The 15,236-nt window shown below is 44.3% G+C and overlaps 2 protein-coding genes across 2 annotated transcripts in view; both read right to left on the bottom strand.

Annotated features, from left to right (window-relative positions):
* The window catches only part of Tmem94 (transmembrane protein 94), a 57,118-nt gene extending 44,577 nt beyond the window's left edge, over window positions 1-12,541 (bottom strand). The window contains exon 1 of the mRNA XM_023714078.1: window positions 12,443-12,541. The gene's annotated coding sequence lies outside the window, so the exon portion shown is untranslated. The remainder of the gene's footprint in view (window positions 1-12,442) is intronic.
* The window catches only part of LOC101591494 (thymosin beta-10-like), a 12,973-nt gene continuing 268 nt past the window's right edge, over window positions 2,532-15,236 (bottom strand). Inside the window, exons 2-4 of the mRNA XM_023714081.1 lie at window positions 8,126-8,131; window positions 5,381-5,386; window positions 2,532-2,541 (exon numbers count right to left, since the gene is read on the bottom strand). Coding sequence (XP_023569849.1) covers window positions 8,129-8,131 — 3 coding nt within the window. The 3' untranslated portion in view covers window positions 2,532-2,541; window positions 5,381-5,386; window positions 8,126-8,128. The remainder of the gene's footprint in view (window positions 2,542-5,380; window positions 5,387-8,125; window positions 8,132-15,236) is intronic.

Genomic DNA, 15,236 nt, shown 5'->3' with positions numbered 1-15,236 from the left:
GGTTCAATCCCCAGCACCACATGCCAGCCAGCCCCGCCCCCTGGTGGGCTGAGCTGGCCACACACACAATAAATAAATAAATGTAATAAATAAAAAATAAAAAAAAATAAATAAAAAGGGCTGGGGATATAGCTTAGAGGCACAGCACCCACCTAGCAAGCATGAGGTCCCGAGTTCGATTCCCAGTACCAAAAAACGAAAGAAAGAAATTAAATAAAAATAAAAATAAATGCTAGTGAGGCTGTAGGGAAAAGGGAACACTGTTGGTGGGAATATCAACTTGTACAACTACTATGTAAATCAGTACAGAGATTCCTCAAAAATAAAATAAAACTACAAATTTCATTTGATTCAGCTACTCCCCTTTAGGTATCTCCCAAACAGGAATAAAGACATACCACATGCCTACCCACATTTATAGCAGCACAATTCATAAATCTTGGAAGTGGCCTCTGTGTCCATTAGCAGATAAATGGATAAAGAAAATGTGGGGTTTAGACACAGTGGGGTGCTACTCTGCCATAAAGAAGGGTAAACTTGAGTCATTTGGGTACAAATTCCCCATGATGAAAGTGATCAATATGTATATTTAAATTGTACCAATAGATTTAATAATAAAAAATAAAATAAATTTGGGGTGGTTTTTTGGTTTTTTTTGGTGGAACCAGAGATTGAACTCAGGCCCTTGCACTTGCCAGGGAAGAGCTTATTCCACTGAGCCATCTCCCCGGCCCCATAAAATAAATTTGGAATCAGAGTGTGTGTGTGTGTGTGTGTGTGTGTGTGTGTGTGTGTCTTTGAGACATTTGTAGGAAACTGGATCCACCCCAACACCTTAAGTGAAATAATTACACACAAGCTCAAATAGTCCATAGTTCCTCTTATAGGAGAGACCCAAAATATAAATGAAGAGCAGAATTAAAAATAGATAATAGGGGGCCAGGGAGATGGCTCAGTGGAATAAGTGCTTGGCTGGCAAGTCCAAGGGCCTGAGTTCAATCCCCGGTTCCACAAAAAAAATAGATAATAGGAAATAGGAAGATAGTTTTTTTTGCAACTGGGAAGGGGACAAAGTGATGGAAGAAAGGGGAGGGAAAGGATGAGAGTATGAAAAAAGAATTGGAATGTGTTATATTACATACATGTATCAACATTGCACAAGAAATAAAATTATTATACACTATAAACATGTGCTAATAAAAAGCAAAAATCGAAAGTAAACTATATTTTTTATTTTTTAATGTATTTAATACAGAGTCTACAGGGTCTTACTATGTACATCCAACTGGTAGTGCTTCACCTGTTTTCAGGCAAGAGCCGGTATTACAGGGATGTGCACCCCCACACCAGAGGCTCAGTCGCTGTCTCAGCACGTCCTGGGGTGGGGCCGGCACAGCACACCGGACAGTGAACCCTGGCCACTGCACTCTGCCTAAACAGGAGCACTCATCAGATAAGCTATCTGGCCCGCCCTTTCGAAAGAAATCAAAAAATAACAAAGGCTGGAATGGCTGCTTAGGATAAAGGAACCCTTCTACTTTGTGGGTGGCAATGTTAACTAATAGAATTGTTATGTAAATCAGTATGGAACTTCCTCAAAAAAATAAAGTCTTAGCCCCCTGTGGTGGCACATGCCAGCAATCAGAAGGCTGAGGCAGGAGGATCACTGTGAGTTTGCGGCCAGCTTGTGCTACATGGTGAATTCAAGGCCAGCCTTCACTACCCAGAAGGATCCTGTCTCAAAAACTAAAACTAAAACCGGAAATTCCATTTGACCCAGCTATTCCCCTTCTAGGTACTTACCTAAAAGAATTAAAGACATGGGGGCTGGGGAGATGGCTCAGTAGAATAAGCGCTTCCCTGGTAAGCGCAAGGGCCTGAGTTCAGCCTCTCCCCTGCCCTGGCTTCCGCAAAAAAAAAAAAAAAAAAAAAAAAAGAATTAAAGACATGCTATTACAATGTACATGTATACTTACATTTATAGCAGCACAACTAACTCATAATCGCTAAATCTTAAAAGCAACCTACATATCCGCCAAGAGATGAATGATTAAAAACTGTGGTATTTATACACAGTGGAATTATGTATACACAATGGAGTACTCTGCCATAAAGAAAGATAAACATGAGCAACTGCAGGAAAATCGAGGCCCCTTGACACCACAATATTAAGTGAAATAAACCAGACACACAAACTTAAATATCATATAACTTCACCTATATGAGAAACCCAAAAGATAGGTAATTTTCTGAAAATAAAAGGTAGGGGATAGGAAGCAGGGAGGTAAATCTTTTGCAAATGGAAAGGAACTCTAGTGATGGAAGCGTAGATAAAAAGAATCTATGGACCAGGGAGATAGCTCAGTGGCATAAGCACCAGCCTGGCAAGCGCAGGGTCCTGAGTTTGATGCCAGGTACCAAACAACAACAAAAATCCAGAGGCCAGGAGGTGTGGAAAAAGAGAAGGGATAAGGAACCAAACAAACATTTATCAAGTACGTGTAAAGGCTTGCCACCAGCCTGTGGCACTACTGGGAAGTGCTGGAACTGAACCTTTAGGAGATGAGGCGTAGAGGGAGGAAGTGAGGCCACTGGAATCATGGTCTTCATGGGAAAATTGGGACCCTGGCCCCTGCGAGTCTCTCTGCTCCTCACTACCGTGGTCTTCTGCCATTGATGTACTGTGCTGCCACGAGCCTAAAGCTACCTAACCAAGCAACTGGGGACCAAATACACCTTTCCACCTTTTAAATTGATTGCCTCAGGAATCTGCTATAGCAAAGACAGCGGACTAATACATTGGACAACTGCATACGCTTAAGGAAGAAGTATAAGGAATAGTTCTGCTTTCAAGTCTAAGAGTCTCCTTCCCAGAGGGATTTCTAATTTTAGAACTATTATGAAGGAAAAAAAAAGATAACTACAATTCAAATTGGCATCGGAAAAGTAAGCAGGAATTACAAACAACAGGTGCGACCAGGTTTCGATCCCTGGCACCCACCCCCGGGCACCCTGAACCACTGGCCTAGATTGCGCATGGTGGCACACGCCTGTAATCCCAGTGCTGAGGAGGCTGAAAAACAGGAGGATCACTAGGAGAGCTGCATAATGAGGCCTTGTACAAAATACACTGAAAAAAAAAAAAAAATGATCTGATCTGTTTGGTGCAAGCAGAGGTTTGAGCAAAGTGAAAGGTGAAAGCGACACAAAAACGCCCTGACTGTGGGGCTGAGGATATAGCTCTGTGGTAGAACTCTTGTCTAGCAAGCTGGAAGTCCTGGGTTCAGTCCTCAGCACCAAAACCAAAAAATAAATTTCAACTAAACAACAATTACAAGCCAGGCATGGTGCAATCCCAGCACTCGGAAGGCTGAGGCAGAATGATTGCTGTGAGCTTGGACCAGGCTGGACTACAGAAATGAGCTCAAGGCCAGCCTGCACTTCATAGTGAGACCCTGTCTCAAACAGACAAAATAAATAAATAAACCCACAAGTACAAAAAAGACCAAAGGAAAATATTTTCTGATTAGGCCCCAGGATTTTAAGAGTAGAGACTGGATCAAAGAGAGAAGGGAAAGAAATGACAGAAGAAAATTATAATAATCCTGGTTTCCAGCTCGAAAAGGTGGCAGTAGTAGCCATGAAATCAAAGGATACTGAGTACTATGGGCTGGGGAGATGGCTCAGTAGAATAAGCACTTCCCCAGCAAGTGCAAGGGCCTGAGTTCAATCCCTAGTTCTGCCAAAAGAAAAAAAGGATGAGTACTTTCTACTCCCAGGCCCAGAACTGAGGTACAAAAGAGTCAGGTGGGGGCCCAAGGCTCCATCTAAGAGTGAGATGGGGACCTGGCGCCCTTCTAACACAGCCTGCATTAGGGCTTACACACCACCCTTGCCCAACCCTTGGAAACACAGTTTAGTGGATTTATATTCAGTTGAATGGCTGTGCCTAGAGGGAACTAATTTCTTTTGAAGGAAGTAAAACTTTATTTAGCTCACAGTGACTGGAGGTTTCAGTCTCCACTCCAAGGCAGAGCAGCACATGGCAGAGAGCAACCTTTCATGGGGGCAGCAAAGAACAGAGAGCAAAAGGAGTGGCAGCAGCCCTGGCAGCTAGCTAGCCTCTCTCCCCTCCTTACATTGAAATGCAAATTACCAGCCATAGGGCGGGTGCAGCATCCACACCCACAATAATCAATCCTAGACTCCAGAAGGCACCCCATGACTGCATGAGGCTTTGGGGGTACTCCTAGACACAAACCACAACAGGTTGTTTGTATTTTTGGATTTTGGTTTTGTGAGACAGGGTCTCATTATGTAGCCCAGGCAGGCTCTGAACTCATCGCAATCGTCCCACCTCAGCCTTGTGAGTGCTGGGACTACAGGCGTGTGCCACGGTACCGAGCTGTCATTTCACTTCTCCCAGAGGGAACTAATTGATACATCACTGCTAAACTAAAGGGAGGTTTTCAACAGAAAGCCAAGGGTGCTATCCTGGGGGGCATTCGAGTCAATATTTCTATCAGTGTCTGGGGTAAGAAAACAGATGGTATGCTAAGCACATTCCTGGCTAGCATAAACCGGGAGAGGAGATCAAAGCCAAGATCCAAGCAGATTCCAACAGGCTAAAATGCTGAAATGAGGAGCCAAATCTCATAGGTTCGATTTAACAAGGAAAAATATGGGGCCCTGAGCCCATGCTCAAAAACTACTGTGCATTATTACCATATATGGCTTAGTTAAATGGAATTTTAATATAAGTGAGCACGGCCATCCACACGTAGGCTGAACTAACAGACAAGGGAGCTAAGTCTGAGTTCTATACTTAGCAGGATATACCCGGAATGTGCTGTCCATTTGTGCATCACACATTTAAAGGTCATGCACAATGCTGAAAGGCTTCCAGAGAGCAGCAACCATGTTACAGAACCTATTACATGAGAAATGGTAGGAAAAAACTGAACACTCTTAGCCAGTAACGCAAAAGCAAATGTGGGAGGGAACAGGGCTATCGGGGCATAAAGGCTATGAAGGGTGAGAAGAGAGAGGCCTGTGATAGCTGAAGCAGGAGGGCTGTAAGTGCAAGCCCAGTCTAGGCAATTTAGCATCTAAAAAAATAAATAAATAAAATGAAAATAAGACAGACACGTGTGCATGCCTGTAATCCCAACACTCAGGGGCCAGGGAGATGGCTCAATAGAATAAGAGCTTGCCTGGCAAGCACAAGGGCCTGAGTTCAATCCCTGGTTCTGCAAGAAAAACAAACAAACAAACAAACAAACAAACACTCAGGAGGCAGAGCCAGGAGGATCACCATGAGTTTGAGGCCTGCATGGGCTACATAGTGAGTTCAAGGCCAATCTGAACTACATAGTGAGACTCTGGGCTAGAGATGTTGGTCAGTGTGAAGACCTTGGGTTCAATATCCAGTGCCACAAAAAGAAAAGGAAGGGGGGCTGGGGAGCTGGCTCAGTAGAGTAAGCGCTTCCCCAGCAAGCACAGGGGTCTGAGTTCAATCCCTGGTTCTGCCAAAAAAAAAGAAGAAAGAAAAAGAAAAGGACAAACAGGGAGGAGGAGGAGAGGAGGGGAGAAAGAGGAAAAAAGGAAGAAGAGCCAATCTCCCCAAAACAAGACTAAAAGAATTAGAATCAGGGGGAGGAGGTTCATAAGAGTAGGACTAATTTTGAATAATCTTTTTCTACATAATTAGAACTGTATGAAAATAAGTGGAATATGCTGCCCAGTGAGGCAGTAAGTTCCTTATCACTGCAGGGAATCAAGCAGAAGCTGAGAAATAAGGAAGAAAATTAATATACTAGGTAGACAGTAGAGAAGAGATGACTTTATATGGTGTCTTTTAACTCGGTAAGACTATAAAAGCAAGCAATACAGTAGCTTCTCTGTATGGAAAAAAAAAAAAAAAATGCTTGAGGGGCCAGGGATTAAACTCAGAGTCATAGCGCATGCCTGGCAAATATGAGTTCGATTTTCAGTACCAAAAAAAAAAAAAAAAAAAATTCTTGAAGGTGGGTATGGTAATGCACACCTGTAATCTCAGCACTTTGGAGGCTGAGGCAGGATGATGATTGTAAGTTTGAGGCCAGTCTGAACTACATGGCAAGACCCTATCTCAAAAACAAAACAAAGCAAAAACCCTCACTTATAAAAGGCACTTAAATTATAGTACCCTAAGAGGACAAAACTGGAAGATGTTTACCATCTGATTTCTAGGCCTCGAAAGCTACACTAACTAAATCAGAGTGGTACTGACTTGATATTTGAGAGTCCAGAAATCGATGCAGACATATGGACAATTGATTTTTGAGAAAAGTACAAAGATACTTCAGTGGAAAAAGGAAAATCTGGGCTGGTGAGATGACTCAGTGGTCTAAAGCACCTACTTAGAACAAGCTTAGCATTGCACAAGAGACTGCGGTTCAATCCCCAGCACCACATGCCAGCCAGCCCGCCCCCTGGTGGGTGAGCTGGCCACACACACACAGACACAAAAATAAATAAATAATAATTAAAAAAAAAAAAAGAAAAAGAAAAAGGAAAATCTTTTCAACAAATGGTGCCAAAACAATTTAATATCTCTTTAGATGGGGAAAAAGGTAACTGGGCATGGTGGTGCTTTCCTATAATCGCAGCACTCAGCAGCCTGAGGCAGAAGGATCGATGCAAGGCCTTGCCTCAAGGAAGAGAGAAATTATCTTGGAAATGTGTGTGTGTGTGTGTGTGTGTGTGTGTGTGTGTGTATGCAAAATGGATCATAGACCTATAAAACTTTTACAAGATGCACCAGGGTGTAGCTCAGTGGTACAGTGCCTGCCTTGCAAGCACAATTTGATTCCCAGTACCAAAAAAATAGAAGAGGAAAATATAAAATCTTTGTGGGGCTGGGGAGATAGCTCGGTGGTCTAAACGCCTGCCTGGCAAGCCCAAGGACCCGGTTCAATCCCTGGTACCGCATGCCCTGTCGCCCCTGAACCACAGCTACACCCTGCCAGGCACCAAAAGCAGGCCTCATGGCACACGCTTGTACTCCCAGCGCTGGGGAGGCTAAAGCCAGCAGAATCTCTACAAGTCTGAGCTGTGTAGCAAGACCCTGTACCAACCAACCAGCCAACCAACCAACCAAACAAACAAATAAAAGATTTTTTAAAAAAATTTTTTAAATCTTTGTGATTTTGGGTGACATTTCTTAGACTCACCAGGGCATGGTGACCCAAGCCTGTAATCCTCATACTTTGGGAGACCGAGGCAGTGAAGCCTAGGCTGGGCAATGAGTTTGCCTCAAAATAAAAACTTTGAAAAGGGTGATGTAGCTCAATATGAAGGGCCTGCATTAAATCCCAAGTATCAAAAAAGAAAAGGAAAACCAGCAACTTCTTACTTCCTGGTATATACACTCTGAAGAATGAAACAGGGACTCAAAATAGTGTTTAGGGGGCTGGGGAGATGGCTCAGTAGAATAAGCATTTGCCCGGCAAACACAAGGATCTGAGTTCAATCCCCAGTACATCCCCAGTTCTGCCAAATAAATAAATAAATAAATAAATAAATAAATAAATAAAATAGTGTTTAGTCACCCATGTTCCGAGAGGCATTATTCATTCATAATAGCTGAAAAGCCAAAGTAACCCAAGTGCTAACAGATACTACGAATAAACAAAAGGTAGTGCATCCCTACAGTGGAATATAATTTTGTCTTAGGGAATTTTCACACATGCTACAACATGGAATAATATTTTTTGTTTTTTTTTTAAGTTTTTTTGTTTTGTTTTGTTTTGTTTTTGCGGGACCAGGGATTGAACTCAGACCCTTGTGTTTGTGAGGCAAGCGTTTATTCTACTGAGACATCTCCCCAGCCCAACATGGATTAATCTTGAAGACATTATGCTAATCGAAACAAGTCAGTCGTAAAGCGACAAATATGGTATGGCGCCTCCTGTGAGATTTCTAGGGGATTCAAAATCCTAGGCATGGAAAGTTGAGTGGCAGTGGCCAAGGGATGGGGACCAAGGAAATGGGAACAGACTGCCTGACGGGTACAGAGTTTCAGTTTGAGAAAATGAGAAAGTTCTGGAGACAGATGGCTGCAAGACTGCACAATGATGAGGACCTCTTACTGCTACCCAACTGCTTAGCGCGGCAAACTGTACGCTGCGCATTATCTTATCGCACAGACCACTGGTCTTGTTTTTGCAAAAGCTCTGCCTATGTTGCCCAGCAATAGTCTCCCCTGGGGTACTCTGCTAGCTTAAGGGGAGGTTATGCACTGGGTGCTCCACTTTGCAGTCTCTCTCCAGTACATGTCTTTCCAGCGTTCCCCAGGGGCTTTCTGTTCCCCTAGTTAGCACAAATATCTTTTTCAAGAGGATCGTGAAATTACGAGAACCTGGATCGCATAATTGGACTCACATTTCTGGTTTCCCAAATGCCATTCTGAGCTCTGGAAGTTCCTCTTCCCTTGGGCACCCTCCATCATCCCACTACTTCTGGCCTCTGCACTAACGAATTCCAAAGCAATCAGTGTGAGATTTGCCAGCCGAAGCAGCCATCTGGGCTGGGCTGAATCTGGCCCTTACCCTACTTGCTGGCCACGTGATCGTACTGTTTACTACTGTCTCAACAGCCACAGGCCAAGCTGATTATTATACAAACCCTGATCACCAAACCACACATTCAGGCTGGCAGCTCTTTCGGGAAGAAAAAACATTCCTGTTTCAGCCGCCAGACTAACCTTTAGTTCACCTGCGCTGCTGCAAACAAATCCAGGTCTGCTGGAAAGCTACATTAAGTTTAACCAGTACTTTAAAATTTTTATTTTATTAATATGAGTTTGCAAAATATAATGTTTACATTCACCTTAAACATTATTTTTAAAGGAGCCTATCTTTTTGGCAACACTGACACAATAACAAGATGAAAAACAGACACTTGAACGCCAGGAATGGCCTCTGAGGCTCTGTGTCTTGCCAATTTACACGGCTTGGGTTACAGCTTCTACCTAACTCACCAAGTTGGGTTAAATAAAGCCTTGGGTGGAGACAGCTTTTTATTACTGCTCCTCCTTCTCTATATAGAATCTGATTCTGGATCCCAATTTAGGGGAAAAAATTACAGGGAGGAACCAAAAGATTGTGACCTTCTTTGCTCATTAATTCTACAGGAGTTAAGATTTCCAAAAGGCTGATTCTCCACACTAAGAGCTGGCACTCCCTAGCAACTTCTCAAAATAGAAATGTGAAGTGCTTTCTGTTTTCTTCCATGTCACTGCCCAGCCCAGCCTCTCCTGGTCTTATCTTCTAAAGTTCAAACCGAGGGGCATGGTGGGGTGAACGGGCAAGGAGGCTCAGGGCCAGTGATGATGACGATGATGCTTCACTGTTTGTTTGGAGGCTGGTTCTCAGGCGGATGTTTTGGGCTTAACTTGCCCCGTACACACACTGCTCCAGGGTATCCGCCAGTTTCTGTGTGTAGCTCTGACATAGAACATTAAGCCAGGAAGCTAGAGCTCACAGGGCAGCTGAAACAAGACTACAGAGTGTTTGTGGCTTTTATCTAAACATGCTATCTCCTTCCCCGGGGTAACGAGAGTCTGTGCTCTGACCTTTACAATGATTTCAAACTTCTTTTTAAACTACTTTTTGTGTATGTGTGGAACTAAGGATTGAAGATGCTAGGCATAGGCTCTACCACTGAGCAACATCCCCAGCTCTTTTTACTTTTATCCCCTCACTAGTGGAGTTTGAATCCAGGACTTTCCCATTGAGCTACATCTCCAGGCCTTTTCTATTTTTTTTCTTTTGAGATTGGGTCTCATTAAGTTGCAAAGTTGCCCAAGCTGGGCTCAAACTTTTGATCCTCTTTTCTACCACAACTCCCTTCATGGGAGACAGAGACTACTGTAGTAGCTGGTATCAGAAGTGTGCGCCACCGTGCCCAGCTAAAATTACCTCTCTGACATACTAAGATCAGTCCCTCTTTTGCAAAGATTATCATACAAAGACGCCACAATGGTATTGCTTCTTCCTTCAGTGGGCCTCAATTCTTCTCTGCCTCCTCACTGTCCTTGTACCCAACGCATTCCCCTTCATGACATATCTAATGACGCTATGACTGCCAAAAATCAAGGACAAGGCTCACCTTGCTCCTGACTGCAAAACCGCTGAAATAATTTATGTCCCAAAATAGATAGACCGCAATAAATAGTAATGTAAGAAATCAGCCGGGTGTGGTGCTGAATGCTTGTAATCCCAGCTGCTCAGGTGACTGAGGCAGGAAAATCACAAGTCCTGGGGCCAGTCTAGGCAACCCAGTGACAGCCTGTCTAAAAAGAAAAATTTACAAGATCTGGGAAAGTGGCTCAATGATAGAGCTTGCCTAGTGTGTATGAGGCTCAGCAAGAAAGGAAGGATGTACGGAAAGAAGGAAGGAGCTGATGAGCCCGCTGGTAATTATTTAAAATTAATAAATTTTTAGGGCTGGCCAATAGCTCAGAGATTAAAGCCCACTTAGGCAGACGCAGGGGCTAGGTGTTCGATCCACAAGGCTGCCGTGCAGGCCCCGCCCCAGGGGAGCGCTGAGACATTGAATGTGACTGGGTGTGGTGGCACATGCCTGTAATTCCAGCATTTGGGAGGCTGTAAACAGGTGGATCACTACGAGTTCAATCTATACAGTAAGACACTGTAGACCCTGTCCTAAATATAAACAAATAAATAAATGAAACTAATAATTTTTTTTAAATGCATTAAAGGGCCGGCTTGATAGCTCAGCAGACTAAAGCGCCTGCTTAGGCAAAGCACAGAAGCCTGGGGTCCAACCCCCGGTGTGCTGTGCTGGCCCTGCCCATAAATACAGGAAAAGAATGCATTAAGAACCTAGCGAGGGGACCGGGGAGATGGCTCACTGGAATAAGGCTTCCGTGGCAAGTGCAACAGCCTGAGTTCAATCCCCGGCTCCACCAAAAAAAAAGAAAACAAACAAAGAACCTAGTGAGTTGGGGCCAGGGAGATAGCTCAGTAGAAGAGGCGCTTGCCTGGTAAGCACAAGGTCCTGAGTTCAATCCCCAGTACCTCAAAAAAAAACCAAACCAAACCAAAACAAAACCCAACCTAGTGAGTGCTGGACATTTTGCTAGGGATCCTAACCCCATACCCATACCATCCCTACACCATCCCACACCATCTCACTTAATGCTCACAACCACCCTAGAGGTTGGATTTAATTTCCTCAGATACCGCAAAGGAAATAGCTGACTTTGGGGGGATGAACAATATCAAGGATCTGGAGTTTAGGATTCTAGTCTGGCTCCAGCTGGCTCTGCCCCCTTTGACTCTCCAGCTAGTTTTCCCCTCTGTAAAATGAAAACACTAAGGCTCCCTCCTCCCCCTTCTCCTCTACCTGTCCATTCCTGGGAAATTCTTTCATCTCTCAAAAATTCCCCTAAGAAGTAACTTAACTACATCGCTAAAACTGGGCATCTTGGATAAAACAGGAAAATAGCATTCCATCCAATGCACAAAACCACATACCAAAAGAAACCAATTCAGTATTCAATTCTCTTTTTCCTCAAGAACCATAGAAAATCTCAGAGGAAAAGGGTGGGAGGGAGGAGCACATGACCAAATCAATGAACACGCCAAAGTGCTGCCCACAGTTACACACCAATGAAAGGAAAGCAGAGCTTTGCTCGTGTCTGGCACTGGGCACCGGGCTGGGGCTCACTCATACCGTGGCATGCAAGCTATGGTGAGAACCAAGTTTTAGGGCGTGCAGTGGAAGAACCAAGGAGTTTGGCACAGAAATCGCCTTATAGGATGGCACATACAGTGATCCTATGGCGGCTTCTGAGTTTTAAAACGACCCTGAAAAGGGAAGAAGAAGAAGAAAAGAAAAAAAAGGAAAAGAAAAACACACTTCAAATTGCAACGTCGCAGCTCAGAGCTGTGACAAGCGTCTCACAACTCCATCAACAGGGAACAGGGGACAGGGGACAGGGCACGCAGCTAGCACGAGGGCCCTAGGCAGAGGAGCGCATGTGGGGTAAACAAGGGTCTTTACTTGGGTTGAGGATAGGGACTCATAGTACCAGTGTCGAAGCACCAGCGTCCTCTGGCACCAGGCCCATCCACGGCAAAGCTAGGGCAGGAATTCTTTGTTGGAAAGACGCTTTATTTCTCATGAGGGACCCCAAAAGAAGACAAGCCAGATCGGAGGGCGGCAACCTGAGGATGTAGGGGACGAAAACGGCCAAGAACTAGAGGCAAGAGCCAGTCCCCTACCTCCCTTAAAGAAGGGGTCCGTTCAGACCATTCTCTGGGTGCAGACCCCAGACTCCCCTCGCCTTGGCCAAGAATCCAGAGGAAGCGGAAGGAGGAGCCCCACGCCCCTGTGCTCCCCATTTTTGAGCCACGGGCCGTCTCGTACTTACCCGGGCCCAGGGGCGCGTCTTCCTCGCCCGCATCCTCTCCCCTCCCAGCCCCCTCCTCACTTCACGTCCCCTCCTCCAGGGGTTGCAGCCATGCCCGTTACTGGCAAAATTCTAAGGGGAAATTGCCTCTCTTTCCGGACAACAAGACTCCGCCCAACAAGCTAAAGTTCCGGGTGCTGATTGGTAGAAATTCGAGACAAGCGGAGATCCCAGACTTCTTATTGGTTAGGTGGAGCGCGAGGTTGTAGCTTTAAACCGCCTCGCTGGGAGCCTGGCGGAATTATGTGCGGTGATAACCCGCAGGAGCTCGCCAAGCTACTATTCCTTATGCGTAAGGTTCAGGCGCTTTCATCACCAAGGCCCTGACTACAAGCAAGGGCAGGGCTGTCGGTGGGATTTATTTATTTTTTTAATTTTTTTGCATTATCTTAAAAAGATATCCTGTCTTCTTTTCTTTCTTTCTTTCTTTTAAAATAAGCCCTTTGCGGAGCACCGGCTTTCTCGTACTTTTTTGTAAGCTATTTCCTAGTTGCTGGAAACAAATGCCCAGAGACAGTTTGCTCAGAGACCTTAGGAGTCTCTCGGGACTAATATTGCATTCAAACCAAAGCTGCACAATCTATGGTAATGCTGCAGTTTCCTCCTCGGCCTGGCCGAAATCTAAAGGGAAAAAGAGGTTTAAAAAATTTGTTTCTAGATAATTAGAGAAATCGCCTGGGAAACCTCTCTTGGGAAAACAAAGCAAGCCTGTGTTCCTATTTGCTTCTGTTTTCCCAGAGATCTAAGTCTGGAAAACTTGTTTCTAAAAAATAAAATCTGTTTATAAAATCAGAAAAGGGCCATGGCTGGCCCTGGGAAGTAAGAGCCCCTTCCCTCTATTAATGAATTTAATCATGCAATTGAAATTCCTCTTTTCTGACCAGAAAGAAGCCATGTTATTATCTACTCATGTGTTTGATTCAACTGTTGCCTCAAATGCCCAGCGAATCGTGGTCACTTTCCTGCATGTAAGTCTTCAGTTTATCTCTGCAAACAGATCTAAATCACAAAGCTTTTTATAAATTGTCTCAGACACACATTTCCAGGCATAACTCCCCACAAGCCAAACTACTGCAGCTACATAGATAACCACCATCCACTAAATGCGTCAGAACTTCTCACCTCTGCTCCTTTGCCCAAGAGTTCTCTGTGCTTTGAAAGTTCTTAATAAACAATACAGCAAATAAATAAATAAAAATTAAAAAATAAATAAATTTTAAAAATGAACAATACAGCAAACCTTCAAATATGTGCCTATTAAAAGGTGCTCCCTGAATTGTACCTTTACAAACACCTTCCCCAATTTACTGACTCTCTGAGTATAGTGTTGTGTGTGGATTACAGGCACGCGCCACCACAGCCAGTCGGGGGCAGGGCCGGCACAATATGCCTAGGGTCCCTTTACAAAGGTATGCTTTCAACAGCATCATGGTTTGTGGTGTGATGATGAGGTTTGAAGACCTCAGGTGCCCTGAAGGCAGCTAGTTTTGAAAGATTCCACAGAGCTTTTCTTAGTCCTTGTACCCATTAAATGTTTGTTGGACTGAGTGAGTTAATTGCCTACCTAGTCTTAGGTCTTTCCACTTCATGCCACAAGAGCTGCCTAGTACCTTTGGGAAATTAACAAATATTGAACAGTTGTTCTGTCCCTCTCCTGCTCTGCGTTGTAGCTAGACTCCTCTAGCCTCTCTTGATTTTCTGCTTCTTTGTGCTTTATATCATTCAAGGAACTTGAACTGAGGGGTTGGGGAGATAGCTCAGTAGAATAAGCGCTTCCCTGACAAGCGCAAGGGCCTGAGTTCAATCCCCCGTTCTGCCAAAAAAAGAAAAAAAAAAAAAAAGAAACTTGAACTGAATGCCAGCCCTTTCTGAAACTGCAATGTTCTTATAACCCCTAACCTGTCTGTCCTCTCATCCAGAACTCTGCTGAAAGACTAAATCAAAATGGGGCTGGGGAGCTGGCTCAGTGGAATAAGCGCTTCCCTGGCAAGCACAAGGGCCTGAGTTCAATCCCCAGTTCCACCAAAAAAAAAAAAAAAATACTGAGGCCAAGGCGCAGGGACTGGGTTCAACCCCGGGCATACTGTGCCAGCCCTGCCCCCAACTGGCCACAGTGGTGTGTGCCTGTAATCTCAGTGCTTGGGAAGCTGAAAACAGGAGGATCACTATGAGTCTGATCTGTGTAGTGAGATCCTGTAGACCCTGTACTAAATGCATAAAAAAAAAAACAAAAAAAAAAAACACTGAGGGCAGAATGCATCCATGCACCCACCCTAAATGCACCATGACTAGCTTTTTAGAAGTTCTGAAGGCCTTCTTACCATGTCTGGTTGGTTGTCTGTAACCCCAACAGTTATTTGGGGTTTCATTTTTCTGAAGCTCCCTATTTCTCACTTCTCAGATGATCCTGATGAGATCAATGCCTTTTAATAGTGATTCTCATTTACTTTATAAAAGTGTCTTTCCCTCTCAACATTTCTGCAAAAAAGAGCTCTCTACCTCTCCCCATACATGCTCAGTCCCTTTCCCTTTAGCGTGGCATGTGATTTCCCATCTTGAAATCACAGCTGTTGTGTCCCCTGGCCTCAAATGCCCTCTTGACTTCCTTGCTTCCCTATTGGCTCCTTATTAACTTTTTTTTTTTTTTTTTTTTTTTGCCACGAGATGTGTTTTATTTTCATTTAACATACAAATAATTTTCTATAATATCCCAGGGCAAACCGGAGAATTTGGCAGTCCGATTGGGGGGGTCCCC

This window comes from Octodon degus, unplaced genomic scaffold, assembly GCF_000260255.1.
Source record: "Octodon degus isolate 3935 unplaced genomic scaffold, OctDeg1.0 scaffold00033, whole genome shotgun sequence".
NCBI lineage: Eukaryota > Metazoa > Chordata > Mammalia > Rodentia > Octodontidae > Octodon > Octodon degus.
Note: the sequence above shows the minus strand (reverse complement) of the source record. Positions and strands in the feature narration are given on the sequence as shown.